Below are 14,369 nucleotides of genomic sequence, written 5' to 3'. Positions count from 1 at the left end.
ACGCCTACACATTTTTTTGTGATTTACAGTATTGTGGTTTTACACTTATTTTGAATGCTCCACGTGTTTGAACGGTTTAAATATTCCAATCTTTGTTTACTTACTGGTAGTCCCACTTATGGGTAGTTCCACTTATTTTCAATTTTAAATTTTTTCATTGGTTCCGACTATTCATCAGTCAACGTTTATGCTCTAACAAGATATCAGAACCTTGTCAGTGAACTAGAAAAACATACCTTTTGCACTTAAAAAACAACAAAACAGACGAATTAAGAGCTATATATATATATATATATATATATATATATATATATATATATATATATATATATATATATATATATATATATATATAACTAATTACTACTCTTTCGTAAAATTACCAAGTTCATTGTAACTTAAAATAGTTATGCATAAAATAATTTTATATGAATTACTAGGAGTTCGATCTTACGAAATCCCAAATTTACCTATTTTCGAAAAAAAAGAAGAAAAATCTTTTACGAAAGTGCCTATAATAATCTAGTAAAAAAAAGAATGAGAACCTCGGTTTGGTAACTCTTATAGAGATGTCACTCGGCAGCATGGATATGCTCATAAAATTGTCGGTTTCTTCCTCGGTTTCTGTTACCTCTTGAAAATAGAGGAGTTCCTCAGGGGATAATGTGATCTTTTTGTCGATTTTGTAAACGAGACTCTTCAGCCGTGCAGCGTCTGATTCACTAGTCTCTGCTTTGTGCTTCGATTCCTGAAGCTGTTCCTAGAGAAAATAAATTCATACAATCGAATAAGTACAAAAAATAACACGAAATGAAGTAAAACAAGACAGAAATGGTAAAGAATTGAAAAAATTTCTTTATTAGTTGGCTCTTTCAGCAGAATTTTTTTCTATTATACACTCAGTAGAATATTGTATTGTATTTAGACAGTCAGATTTTCTGTATCAATTATGAAAATGTAGGCAAGTAGAAAAGTAATTTTTTCCCTGTTACATGGAAAAACCGACATTTTTTAAGACCCTAAATGAATAGGGCAATGATAAAGAAATTTTTCCATTAATAGAAATAAATATCTAATGACTGGCCAACACTTTCGTTTTTATTTTTAAATTCTACATTTTTCTGGTTGCAAGGGTTTGTTTCCTACTCTTTAGTGCATTTGCAGACAATTTTTTTTTTAACTTTAAAATTTCTTTTTGTTTTTCATTCCCTTTGTTTTTTTTCCTTTAGAAGGGAAAAATTAGTATTTTCGTATAAATACAAATGCTGGTCGTACAATTGATACTTTAACATATCTCGTTTGTAAAACTTCATACCAAGACCACACCAGCCTCTTCTTCGAACTAACAATAACACAACGACTTGTAACTTTCATGCCTATAATGTACGCATTTCTATGAAATGTACGTACGTACAGCTCTATCTGAATTGGCACAGGGGCTTAAATTAAGCGGCTTAAATGAAGATGTTATAATTTTCAAGAAGTCCCCAAGCCTTGAGCTTTCAAAATTTAGAAAACCCTTACAATATGATAGATATTTCTTTATCCCCCCCCCTTTGCAAAAAAGGAGTGGTCATCTCCTTGGTTGATTGTACGATACGGGTATGCTGTGAAGCACACCTCTCAGAAATTGAGTGCATAAAGGACATACTATTTTGTAATTGAATAAAAAACAAACAAACAAGTTTTTCAACTGAAAGTAAGAAGCAACATTAAAACTTAAAACAAACACAAATTATTACGTATATGAAGGGGATTGACCCCTCCTCGACATCTCACTATTTACACTAAGATTTTTTAGTACCTATAAAAAAGCTTCTTATTGTTCTGATTAAACGACCCTTGTGCCTCAGGAATCGTTCTTAAAGAATTGGGACAAAACTAAAACTCTAGCGCAAAGAGCGAGGTATTGACAAGAGGGTAAGACCCCACATATACATATTAATTTCTGTTCGTTTTAAGTTAATGTTACTCCTTACTTTCAGTTCGAAAAACTTGTATTTTTTAAATTTAATTTCTGATCGTTTTTTAAATAATCCTAGGAAATCTGGCCCCCTCCACGGAGAAATTCCCCTCCCCACGAAAATATCCTCTAGACGATTTAATCCCGGTGAAAATTTACCCCGGACAATTAACCTTAACAACTCCAAGAGTTAAATTGAGATAAAAAAGACAAAGCAAGAGGTATAAAAAGAATCTTGTATTGGAATTCTGGCAAATTCCCTCAGTGTAAAATTCTCCCTCTGGAAACTCCCCCACCCTTGCAAAATTCTCCTGTGGAAAAAACCCAAACTGGAAATCCCCCCCCCTAAAAAAAAAAATGTATACATACTTCCCAAAAGCAAATACTATGCGTAAGCAATGGACAAATTTTAAAACTTAAACACCTTTCCCCTGGTGTTATTGGGGGCCATGTAAAGTCCAAAGACAGGGTTTTATTGGACCTTTCAACTATGGTGAAGAAAATAGCGATCTCAAAATTTTGATCGAAAAAAAAACACAAATTTTCTCAGTTTCGTAGCCCTTGATGTGTAACACTAAACTTAATGAAACTTATATACTTGTCATCAGAGTAATAAACCGATTCTTTGATATATCTATCGGTATCAAAATTCCGATTTTTTAGAGTTTCGGTTACTAATGAACCACGTCCCTCTTTACTTACAATTTGTCACCACGTACTGTTTGATGGATATCCAATAAATTTACTGGAATCATTATAGAGAAAAGGTTAAAAAAGCAGTAAAAGATACTAAAACAACACAATCTCTAATTGAAAGCATTGCAGTCAAAATTGGGAGTCAAAAAGAAATATTTTACAATTTTGCCCTATTTTCCAAAACTGGGAGACCAACCGAAAAAGATTCTTAAAAACTCAGATAAACTACACAACATCTACAACTATGGGAAGGGTAAAAGCAGTCCCATGCAGGGGAGTGGTATTTACTGGATACTCTGTTCTTGCCATCGTCTCTATATTGGTAGAACCCACTTCAAGTCGTGAGAAAGGTTGTTAGAATACAATTGTTAAATCGAAAAATCGACAAGCCACGCAAAAGGCCCGAGAATTTTTATTCTGCCTCGGCCCAACAAATGTAGGACAACCTACATCATTTTATTTTGTTTGAAAATATCTCCATGATTGCTTCTGTTAAAGGTCTATTAAAAGTTTTCAGAGCAGCCGAAATAAAAAATATACACCAAAAATTAGCCCTCAATAGAGAGGAACTTTTTGAGCCCAAATTATAATGAACTTATTAGTACAGATTTTTCACCTTTACATCATAATATTTGGCAACCTAATAAAATGTCAGATGATAGCAGACCTGGCAAGCAATTAACTTTTGAAAAGGCATCAAATAGAATGAACCCAGATTTAGTTTCTTTAATTGCCATTCAATATCATTAAGCAATAAGCACTATAAGTAAAACTAGCATTATTTTAAGTATGGAATTATAAATGTTTTAAGAGTGTTTTTAGAGTCAAACCCCCTACACCCTTGTCTGCCCAAATGTATCCAATCAGAATTTTAAGATAGCCATTTTGTCCAAAATAGTCCGAAGTTCACATAGCTATGCTTTTTGAGTTGACTAGCCCCCCCCCTAGCCTGCGGTACAAGGGCTTTAAGTTACGCAAGTTGATCATTATTAACAAATACAATTTTTTAATTGGAAAAGAGGACATGTTTATAATGCTAGTTTTACTTATTCCATTTTAAGTATTACTTATATATTCCAAGCAGCATTTGTATTACACACACACACACAAAGAGAAGATAACGAGGAAATTTGGGAAGAGAGTGAATACAACCAAAGCGGGTGTGTCGACTACGTAAGCAACAGCTGTCAGGGGCTAAATACAATACAAATAAATAAAAGAAAACAGACTTGCTCCAAAAATCTTATCAGTAAAATAAATTTTAAACCAAAATCATAAAATAAGTTTTGAAGAAGAGTCTCAGGTTCCTCACCTCATCTTGGTTTCAGTCAAGAGGGAAAAAGATAGTTCTTCATTCCTGCTACTTAATTTGGAACTGGAGCAATCTCCTTATTTCAATATTGGCCCCTTGTGCTTCTAATCTCGTATTCCTTTTGGAAACAAGTTCATATTCATTGGCTTCTGATTTTAATTCATTCTTTATTAAATACTTTTTTAAATAATTAATGTTGTGTGCAAAGGTTGAGCTTCTGCTCGTAAAAATCTCTATTTTGGGATGTGTTATTATTGCATTTTTCTTTTTATTTCAATTGCTTCACGGACAATTTGCTTGATGCCTAATTCGATTCTAATTCTACTTCCTAATTAGAATTGTTTCGTCTAACAGCAGAGAATGGTTGGGGTCATCGACAACGTGGTTGTTTAAAGGGACAGACTGAATGCCAGTTTACCAAAGATTGCCCTTTTCGGCCAACCATCTAGGAATAAACGAAAAGCCGGTCGAGCTTAATATGGTTGGGAGGATGTCGCAAGGAAAAATTTAAGGAAAATGGGAACTTCCTGGGAGGGTGTAATATACTGAGGCTTTGAATAGGTTGGGATGGAGGAGGGGCGTGCGTAGCTGTTTTGTCCTCACGCGGCATTATTCTGCGGTGAGTTCTTAGCAGTAGCAGTAAAGCTGAATCAAACGATGTTGAACTATTAAGATGTTTTACCGTATGCCATCCGCGAATGTTTTATTACGTATGATAATTTCGACTCGTCTTAGGTTTCGACAATGCAATATAACCAACACTACGCCATTATGTCTTTAGTTCAATCAGAAATAAACTTACAAAAAAAAATTTTTTTTTATCGAAGTCGTGATAGAATTTGAAATAAGGTAAAAAAAACTCCTACCGTTCTTTGTCTTAAGGCCATAACAAATACAGAACAAATGAACAGAAAAAAATGAAGACACGCACAAGGCCGCATCCAGGGGGATTACCGGATTTGACCCCCCCCCCTGAAACTTTGTTCAACTCTTAAAAAAGTAACAAAAATGCATATAAACAAATTTTTGATACATTTAATTTTTTGTAAACCCCCCCCCCAATACCCCCGCCCCTTCCGAACAAAATCCTTGATGCACCCTTGGATAAGCATCTCAAAGTGAGGAAATGATTGTTACATTTACATATAAGGATTAGGTAATAAACATTTTTTAGAAAGAAATACATTTAATGGGCCATAGGCCCACTTCAGTTCTCTAATCTAGCAGACTGAGTGCCCTTCAATAATGCAGACTAAGCTTCTATGCATCACTAAGTACTTAAAATAACAAAGACTAATCAATTAAATTATCGCATTAAATATTACTTGATCAAATTAATTATTTTAAATTAATCAATTCGATTTAATTTAATCAAAATTAATTAGAAAAAGCAGGGAGAAACAAAAAAGAACACAAACTAATGAATTAATTAATTGGCTCAATAAGACAGACTAAGCACCCTTCTAGTTAAAAATAGAGCAACATGCCTACTTTGCAACAAAAAGCAGTTGGTGGTGGGATTGTGGGGGAGGGGGTGCCAATGGTTGACTTTGACGAATCCCAATCGTATATCAACATGCAAAACATCATCTCAATGTTAAAGCGTTTTAAAAGCTGAAGGTATTAATCAGAAAATACTAATTTTTTTTTAATTCAGTTTAGGTTCCTCTAGCTTGACTAACCACTTAGGGCACATAGTTTTGTAGCTAGATAAAGATCAGTTAAGTGTTACAATTACAAAATCTTATTGAAATCCCCCAGAGACTTTTTCTCCTTAAAATTGGAAAATGGCAGCCAAAACTGCGCATTTGTTCACTTTTCTCTCCCCAACCCATCTCACAAGAAAATTCTCTGATCTACCCTTCTACTCCGAGGACCTGACTGGTGGGTAGTATACAGAGAGAAGATGATTTTCTACTTACTTTATTAGTGTCAATAATTATATTCAGTCTTCTTATATCTTCTCTTAGTATCGTATCCTTTTCACCACATCTGATGATTTCAGATTTGAGAGAATGGATTTCATTTTCCGATTTTGCTAAAATTTCCTCTTTTTCTGCTAAAATTTCATTTTTTTCACTTTCTAATTTTGATACTTTCTCTCGAAGTGACGTTAAGTCATCAATCTGCTTCACAATTTCACGTTCTTTGTCTGTCAAATTGACAAGTGTCTTTTCTAAAGTGTCAATCAAGCGGCTTTTGTCTTCAACGTCTTTCTTGAGGCATTCTGAAGCAATTTCCATGTCACTAATTTTTGTTTGGAGATCTCCAATATAAGACTTGAGACATGAAGTCTCTTCTTCATTTTTTGCAACAGTCTCTTCCTTTTCTTTTAAAATTCGACTACATTCCATATTCAGCTTAGCAGCTTCCTCCTTTAAAGACGACACCTCAAATAAGGCTTCTTTGAGACGACACTCATCCTTCAAAATTTGCTCTTCCTTCTCTTTTAGAACATTGTCATTCTCTGTCTTCAGCTGAGTAATTTCCTCTTTCAATACTGAAACTTCACTTAGAGCTTGCCTCAGCTGCGACACATCTTCCAAAAGTAGTGTATTTTCTGTCTTGAATCGAGTAGCATCCTCTTTTAGCGATGTAATTTCAGTGAGAGTGATGTTTAGTTGAAGCTCAATATTAGCGAGTCGTTCATTCTCCTTTGATAATATATCCTTTTCAGTTTGATATCTAGCAATTTCTTCTTTCAACAGTGACATGTCAGATAAAGCAGCTGCAAGTTGAGCTTTAACTATGCGAGACTCATCATTCAAAATCTGCTCTTCCTTCTCCCTCAGAATATTGTCATTCTCTGTCTTCAGCTGAGTAATTTCCTCTTTCAACGCTGAAACATCACTTAAAGCTTGCTTCAGCTGTGAGACATCTTCCAAAAGTAGTACATTTTCCGTTTTTAATCGGGTAGCATCCTCCTTTAGCGATGTAACTTCAGTGAGGGTTGTGTTAAGCTGATGCTCAATATTAGCAAGTCGTTCATTCTCCCTCGATAATGTATCCTTTTCAGTCTGCAATCTAGTAATATCTTCTTTCAAAAGTGAAACGTCGGATAAGGCAGCTGCAAGTTGAGCATCAACTATATCATAATCAGTTTTTAAAGAGACAATACCGTCAGCAAGTTGCTTCTTTTCACCTAAAATTCGGTCTAGATCCACATCTGTCTTCTCCATTTCTGCTAACCTCCTGAGAAGAGAATCCCGTTCTTCACTAATTACCAAAAGCTGATTCTTGAGATCGGCACACTCGATGTTGAGTTTTCCCATCTGACGGATAAGATTTTCTGACTCAATGGGATTGGTAGAAGAACCTGAAGGTTTCTTCGGAATCTTAGTTTTGGCAATCTCTGGGGCTTGTTGAAAGTGTTGAAGCTCCTCGTTTAATTGAATTATTTCAAGAGATTGGAGTTCAAAGTTCTTCTTCAGATCTTCCCTGGCTTCTCTCAGCTCTTCTATTAGATTGTCTTTGTCCTGCAGGTGTAGCTTCATTGCAGAAATTTGTTCCTGAAATAGTAGGAGAAAATTAAAGATATCGAAGAGAGAAGCTTCATAGGAAGAAGAAGAACTTCAGAAGAAGAAGAAGAAGAGGAGAAACACGTTACCTATGGCTCTCATTACCTAACGGGTGACAATCCTCAAAATAATAATCTAGAAATCTAATAACAGAAAAGAATAAAATCTAGAACCGTCTCCCTCAAAAAAAGGGTTTAAATTTCATTCAATCCATCAATTTATTTAGAGGAAATAGAGAAAAATTATAAACCTTTAAACCCCCCCCCCCAAAAAGGCTCTTTGGCCTGTGAGAGTGGGAGACCAAGTATTAAACTAAACAATATCACTAAAATCAAACAGAAGAACCAGAAGAAAAAAGGGGAGAGGAGAAAAAAACCCACAGCAAACAACACCATACATGATGTCATAGAACAATCATTCGTTAATAACCATTAGCAAAAACAATTAACAAAGGAGATGTAAAAGAGAATATAATGGACTGGAATAGAAAAAAAGAAAGAAGAAAATCCTCAATACAGTAGGCATGGGAGATCTGCTCCAAAATTATATATATCCACATATCACTGCGCAAGGGACACCGAGATTCTCATAAAAAGCATGACTCGGTAAGTAGTTGTACCTGCTCTCTTTGTGGGGAGTATTGGAATGGACTGGAACATTTTCTGAGTAATTACCAAGGTTTGGTGAATTCAAGGTTTTGAGGGGGTATACCACTCAAACCTTACAGCCCCTGGGCTGTACCACTACAGCCCCTCAAAGCCTAAAGGAGCAGTCTCCCTAAGGTTCTCTTGCACGACAGGTTTCTTAGATATTTTCTCACAATCGTAATGATAAAGGAATAGAAAAGATATACACAAACTAGGAACTACAAGGAATGAATAGAGAAAACGAGTGAATAGAGAAATGTATCTATGAAAGAAACTGACAGAAAAAAAAGCGGGAACAGTCACCACAAGCTCTCCTCTGCTTCAATTTTTTGTCATTAAAGAAGTATGGAAAGGAAGAATAGAGAAGAACAGAAAGGAAAGGGAAGACAAAAACTAAAAACTAAACGAAACGACTAGAGAAGGGAACGAAAAGAAAATTGACAGACAAAAAAATGGGAACAGTCCCGCAAGATTTGCAAGAGTGAGACCTTCCTTCGAATATTTTGTCTCACTTACAAAAGAATAAAATAGATAGACAAAAATGGAACGAAAACGAATGAATACAGAAACGTATTTACGAAAGAAACTGACAGAGAAAAAAAAATGGGAAAAATAACCACAGGCTTCTCTGCTTCAATTTTTTTTTGTCAACAAAAAAGTACGGAAAGACAGAATAGAGAAGAACAGAAAGGAAAGGAAAGACGAAACTAAAAGCTAAATGAAAGGAAAAGAGAAGGGAACGAAAAGAGAACTGACAAAAAAATGAGGACAGTCCCGCAAGATTTGTAAGAGTGAGAGCTTCTTTAGAATATTTTGTCGCAACTCTACTAACAAAATAATAAGATACAAAGACAAAAGCTAGGAACGAGTGCAAATGAATAAAAAAAATGTATTTATGAAATCAAACAGTTCGTGGTAACGAACTGTAGTAAGGAGCGGCCCGGCTCAATAGTAACCAAAACTCTAAAAAATTGAATTTTGATATCAATAGCTACATCAAAAGAATTGCATTTTAATGCTGATTTTAAATATATAAGTTTCATCAAGTTTAGTCTTACCTATCAAAAGTTAAGAGCCTGAGAAAATTTGCCTTATTTAGGAAAATAGGGGGAAAACCCCCTAAAAGTCGTAGGATCTTAACGAAAATGACACCATCAGATTCAGCGTATGAGAGAACCCTACTGTAGAAGTTTCAAGCTCCTATCTACAAAAATGTGGAATTTTGTATTTTTTGCCATAAGACAAATCACGGGTGCGTGTTTATTTGTTTGTTTTTTTTTTCTTTTCCCCAGGGGTCATCGTATCGACCAAGTGGTCCTAGAATGTCGCAAGAGGGCTCATTCTAACGGAAATGAAAAGTTCTAGTGCCCTTTTTAAGTGACCAAAAAAATTGGAGGGCATCTAGGCCCCCTCCCACGCTCATTTTTTTCCCAAAGTCAACGGAAAAAATTTTGAGATAGCAATTTTGTTCAACATAGTCGAAAACCATAATAACTACGTCTTTGGGGATGACTTACTCCCCCACAATCCCTGGGGGAGGGGCTGCAAGTTACAAACTTTGACCAGTGTTTACATGTAGTAATGGTTATTGGGAAGTGTACAGACGTTTTCAGGGGGATTTTATTTTGTTTGGGGGTGGGGCTGAGGAGAGGGGGCTATGTTGGAGGATCTTTCCTTGGAGGAATCTGTCATGGGGGAAGAAAAATTCAATGACAAGGGCGCAGGATTCTCTAGCATTACCATAAGAAAACAATGAAAAATAAACATGAAAACGTTTTTTCAAATGAAAGGAAGAAGTAGCATTGAAACTTAAAACGAACAGAGATTATTACGCATATGAGGGGTTCTAAAAATACTTTAGCATAAAGAGCGAGGTATTTAGGAGGAGATAAATACCTTGCTCTTTATGCTAAAGTATTTTTTAGTAATTTCAACTATTTATTCTACGGCCTTTCTGATTCAGGGGTCATTCTTAAAGAATTGGGACAAAACTTTCGATTTAGTGTAAAGAGCGAGGTATCAACGAGGGTACAAACCCCCTCGTATACATAATAAAAATATAAGGTTATGAAAGTTTTGTTACGTAAGTTAATTCTTAAGTTACGTATATTTTTTACTAATAAAAACGTTCGTTAAAAATTAAAAGTTCTAGTTGCCTTTTTAAGTAACCGAAAAATTGGAGGGCAACTAGGCCTCCTTCTCCGCCCCTTATTTCTCAAAATCGTCTGATCAAAACTAAGAGAAAGCCATTTAGCCAAAAAAGAATTAATATACAAATTTCATTTTAATAATGTATGTGCGGAGAGCCAAAACCAAACATGCATTAATTCAAAAACGTTCAGAAATTAAATAAAAAAAAACTAATTTTTTTTAGCTGAAAGTAAGGAGCGACGTTAAAACTTAAAACGAACAGAAATTACTCCGTATATGAAATGAGTTGTCCCCTCCGCAATCCCTCGCTCTTTACGCTAAATTTTGACTCTATGCCACAATTCTGCTTTTTAAAACAATTAAAAGCTTTAGCGTAAAGAGTGAGGGATTGCGGATGGGACAACTCATTTCATATACGGAGTAATTTCTGTTCGTTTTAAGTTTTAATGTCGCTCCTTACTTTCAGCTAAAAAATTAGTTTTTTTTATTTAATAACCAAAAGAAACGAATAGAGAAAGGTTTTATCAAAAGAAAATTACAGACAAAAAGGGGAACAGTCCCCGCAAGGTTCACAAGAGTGAGAGCTTCCTTCGAATATTTTATCACAACTCTACTCTCAAAATAATAAAATACATAGACGAAAACTAGGAACGAAAACGAATGAACAGAGAAATGTATTTATGAAAGAAACTGACAGAAAAAAAGGCAACAGTCGCCAAAAGCTTCTCTCCTTTGATTTGTTTTTCGTCACAAAGGAAGTATAGAAAGAAATAAAAAGAAACATACTATAGAAGAACAGGAAGGAAAAATGACAACCAAATGGAACGAACAGAAGGTTTTTATAAAAAGAAAATTGACAGAAAAAAAGGGAACAGTCCCCACGAGGTTAGCTGGAATGACAGCTTTCTTTAAATATTTTGCCACAACCCTAGAAATAAAGGAATAAGATAGACAGATGAAGATTACAAACTAAACCAAAAGAAGCGAAAAATACATTTATGACAAAAAACTGACAAAGAAAAAAAGAAAGAGAACAGGCTCGACAAGGCTCTCTAGTATGGCAATTTGCTTCGAGTTTTTCATCACAACTGAAGTGATAAAGTAATACAATAGAAAGACTAGAATTAGGAACTAAAAGGAATGAATAAAGAAAGGCATATAAACAGAATACGAACAGAGAAATTGTTTGAACACACCTTATCTGCAGAATCTTGTTCATCAGCTTTTTCAACGGATTCCAGATACAACACCTTGAAATTTTCAAGTTCAGTAATCTTGTCTTTCAATTGTTCATTTTCGGCCTCCATGAACTGGCGAGTATTTTCTGACTTCTCAAATTCTTCGCTAAGCTTCCGGTGTTCTACAAAAAAAGGTTGGTTTAAAAACTCATTTTTCAAAATATACAATGGAAAGGCTTGTCAAAAGAAGTAGTATCCATCCTTTATAAAACACATCCACTATATTATGAAAAAAAAAGTGCAGTAAAGAAACTTTCTTTGAGTTTGAAAGCTTTAGTTTAGGGTAACACACCACTTTTTGGACACGTAAATTTTAGCTTTTGAATTTTACAGGATAGGTCTTTTAATAGGCCTTTCACTTTTACAAATAGATTTTTCCACAGACCTATAATTTGTCAAATAAGTTTACCAGTACATCGACTAGCTCTTAGATTAATTACTGAGAAGTCTGAATCATCAGATTCCTTTAGTCTTCAGCGTTATAAATTATAAAAAGGCATTCAGCCAATAGAAGAGCGTTAGCGAAGGTTTAACGACAAGAAATAAAATGTCACGCCATCTGCTATTTGATGAAATTTGGCATTTTCACCAGTGTAGTAATAAGAAAAATCAGTTTTTTTTTGTAATAATTGGTAAAGTTAGGGTGACAATTATACGATTACAAAGTTTGAAAAAATGCCAAACGTCGCCAAACACCAGAAGGGGCTGATAGCATTTTCTGGTCGATACCAACACCAGTTTCCACTCTTATAAGATATCCATACTTTTTGGTCCTATTCTTGTAAGTTGTACCAGATAAGCAAATTAAAGTGATTTGTTCTATTTACGAGAATAATATTGCTGCGGTTTATGACGTGAGGTTAGCAGTTAGTTTGGCAATGAATCAGGAGTTCAGCAGGGTCGTGTTCCATCCCCCTTAATACGGATCATTTTGATTGGCTTTGTCTTAAGGAGTGCAGGAGAGACAGTGGGAGAATGCAAAATCAAACAGGGCTGAAAAACTTTCCTGGACTTACATTATGCTGACAATTGAAGCATCCTAGGTGAAAGTGTGAGGAAATTGAACGAGCATTTAGAGTTTTTGCGAGTTCAGGGTGCTATAAGAAGTTTGATAATTGATGATACTGAGGACTAAGTCGCTAAGGCTAGGAATAAGTAAAGATGGAAAGGGAACATTGGGCAGCGAAAAGATTGATCAAGTGGACAGCTTCACTTACCTAGGTAGCATTATTAGTAAAAAGACGGCGGGAGCAGTGAAAATGTTAAAAGTAGATAGCAAAGGCCAAGGGTATTTTTTCACAATTAAAAAAAGTTTGGAAGAATAGAAAGATAAGTCTGCGAGCCAAGATTAGAATATTGGAAGCTACAGTGATAGCAGTGGTCAAATAGGGTTCTGAAGCATGAGCACTCAGGAAAACGGACAAAGATTTGCTAGATATTTTCCAGAGAAATTATCTACGGATTGTTCTGGGTACCCACTCACTGACCGTATTTCAAACAGCAGGTCTTGCGAAAAGTATGGTTCAATCCGGCTTTCTCAAGTTATAATGAGAGAAAGGTTGAGATGGCTAGACACCTTCTGCGGATGAAGCAAAGAAGGACAAATTGCCGAAGATTGTCTTTTTCGGCCAACCGAAGAGGGCTAAACGCAAAGAAGGTCGTCTTCGATTGGGATGGGAGAATGTAAAGGAATATTTAAAGGATATGAGAACTTCCTGAGAGGATGTACAGAGGAAAGCTTTGAATAAATTAGGATGGAGAAGGAGCGTGCGAAGCTGTGTTGGCCTCACGTGGCTTGTTGCTTCGGTGAGTTGTTAATAGAAGTAGTAATTTACCTTCATGGAATATAGGAAATTTCTTTGTAGCCTATATTTCAAATAATGTAATACTAATACCCAAGGGTGTATCCAAGATTTTTGTTGGGGGAAGGGGGATATTTTATCCGATATTGGTTTCCGGACAGGTAAATTCTAACTCTTGAATTTTTACCAAATAGGTCTTTCAATAGGCCTTCAATTTGCTGATTAGGTCTTCCAGTTTAACAAAAAGTAAATAGAAAGAATCCAGAACATGTGCTAAGACCTTCATCTATCTAATGAATCATCATGGTGGTTCCTTAGTCATGTACGGTGGTTCTTTAGTAATTTATGCAATGCCAAAATTACGCTAATTGACGGCATACATACTGCAAATATGATTAAGTGAATCGCAGCCTAAATATCTTTAGCCCCTCCCCCATTTTTCGAGATCGACTTGGTGCGTCCAATGCCCCCAAAGAGTTTTGGCTTGATCCAACGAGCTTTTTCTGAGATATTACAGAGAGACCAGTTTATAGCCTGGCAACACATGATGTATTTCTATTTATCTTTGAATTCTGTTTAAAACAAAAAACATTTTTAACCCCCCTCCCCAAAAAAACGAAGTCCCCTTACCCCCTCCCCTTAAAACTACCTGCCAAAGGCTTCAATTCTACCCCCATACCCCCGCCTTTCCCGAGATACTGTAGTATTGCTAATTTGACAATCTTGATATACAAAATGTTTTTCAATTTACCTCTGCCCCTATCCACCAGTTAAAACTTGGAATGAAAACCCTTTCTTTTACACGCGATTTTCATTTAATCTTAAAGTTATCCTGTACGGATTCGACGATCATCGATTTGCTTTTGTATCGTTCACACTTTTTAAAGATTTTTTTTTTATTGTTATTTATTGACAAGTATATGAACAACTTCCTTCAGACAGATAGGAAAAAATATTTGAGGTAAGGAGATAAGGATATAAATTTTCTTAACTTAACTTATTCTTCCTCCCTCCAATAAAGTTGCCAAGTGTGGGCTCTTAA

General features: G+C 35.3%; 1 protein-coding gene across 4 annotated transcripts in view; it reads right to left on the bottom strand.

The window, feature by feature from the left end:
• The window catches only part of LOC136031481 (kinesin-like protein KIF20B), a 106,438-nt gene that overhangs the window by 6,763 nt on the left and 85,306 nt on the right, over window positions 1–14,369 (bottom strand). For all 4 annotated transcript variants that reach the window (XM_065711112.1, XM_065711113.1, XM_065711114.1 and 1 more), the window contains 3 exons: window positions 11,484–11,647; window positions 5,894–7,480; window positions 546–760 (listed from right to left, as the gene is read on the bottom strand). In XM_065711112.1, coding sequence (XP_065567184.1) covers window positions 546–760; window positions 5,894–7,480; window positions 11,484–11,647 — 1,966 coding nt within the window. The remainder of the gene's footprint in view (window positions 1–545; window positions 761–5,893; window positions 7,481–11,483; window positions 11,648–14,369) is intronic.

Source organism: Artemia franciscana, chromosome 9 (genome assembly GCF_032884065.1).
Source record: "Artemia franciscana chromosome 9, ASM3288406v1, whole genome shotgun sequence".
Classification (NCBI taxonomy): Eukaryota; Metazoa; Arthropoda; class Branchiopoda; order Anostraca; family Artemiidae; genus Artemia; species Artemia franciscana.
Note: the sequence above shows the minus strand (reverse complement) of the source record. Positions and strands in the feature narration are given on the sequence as shown.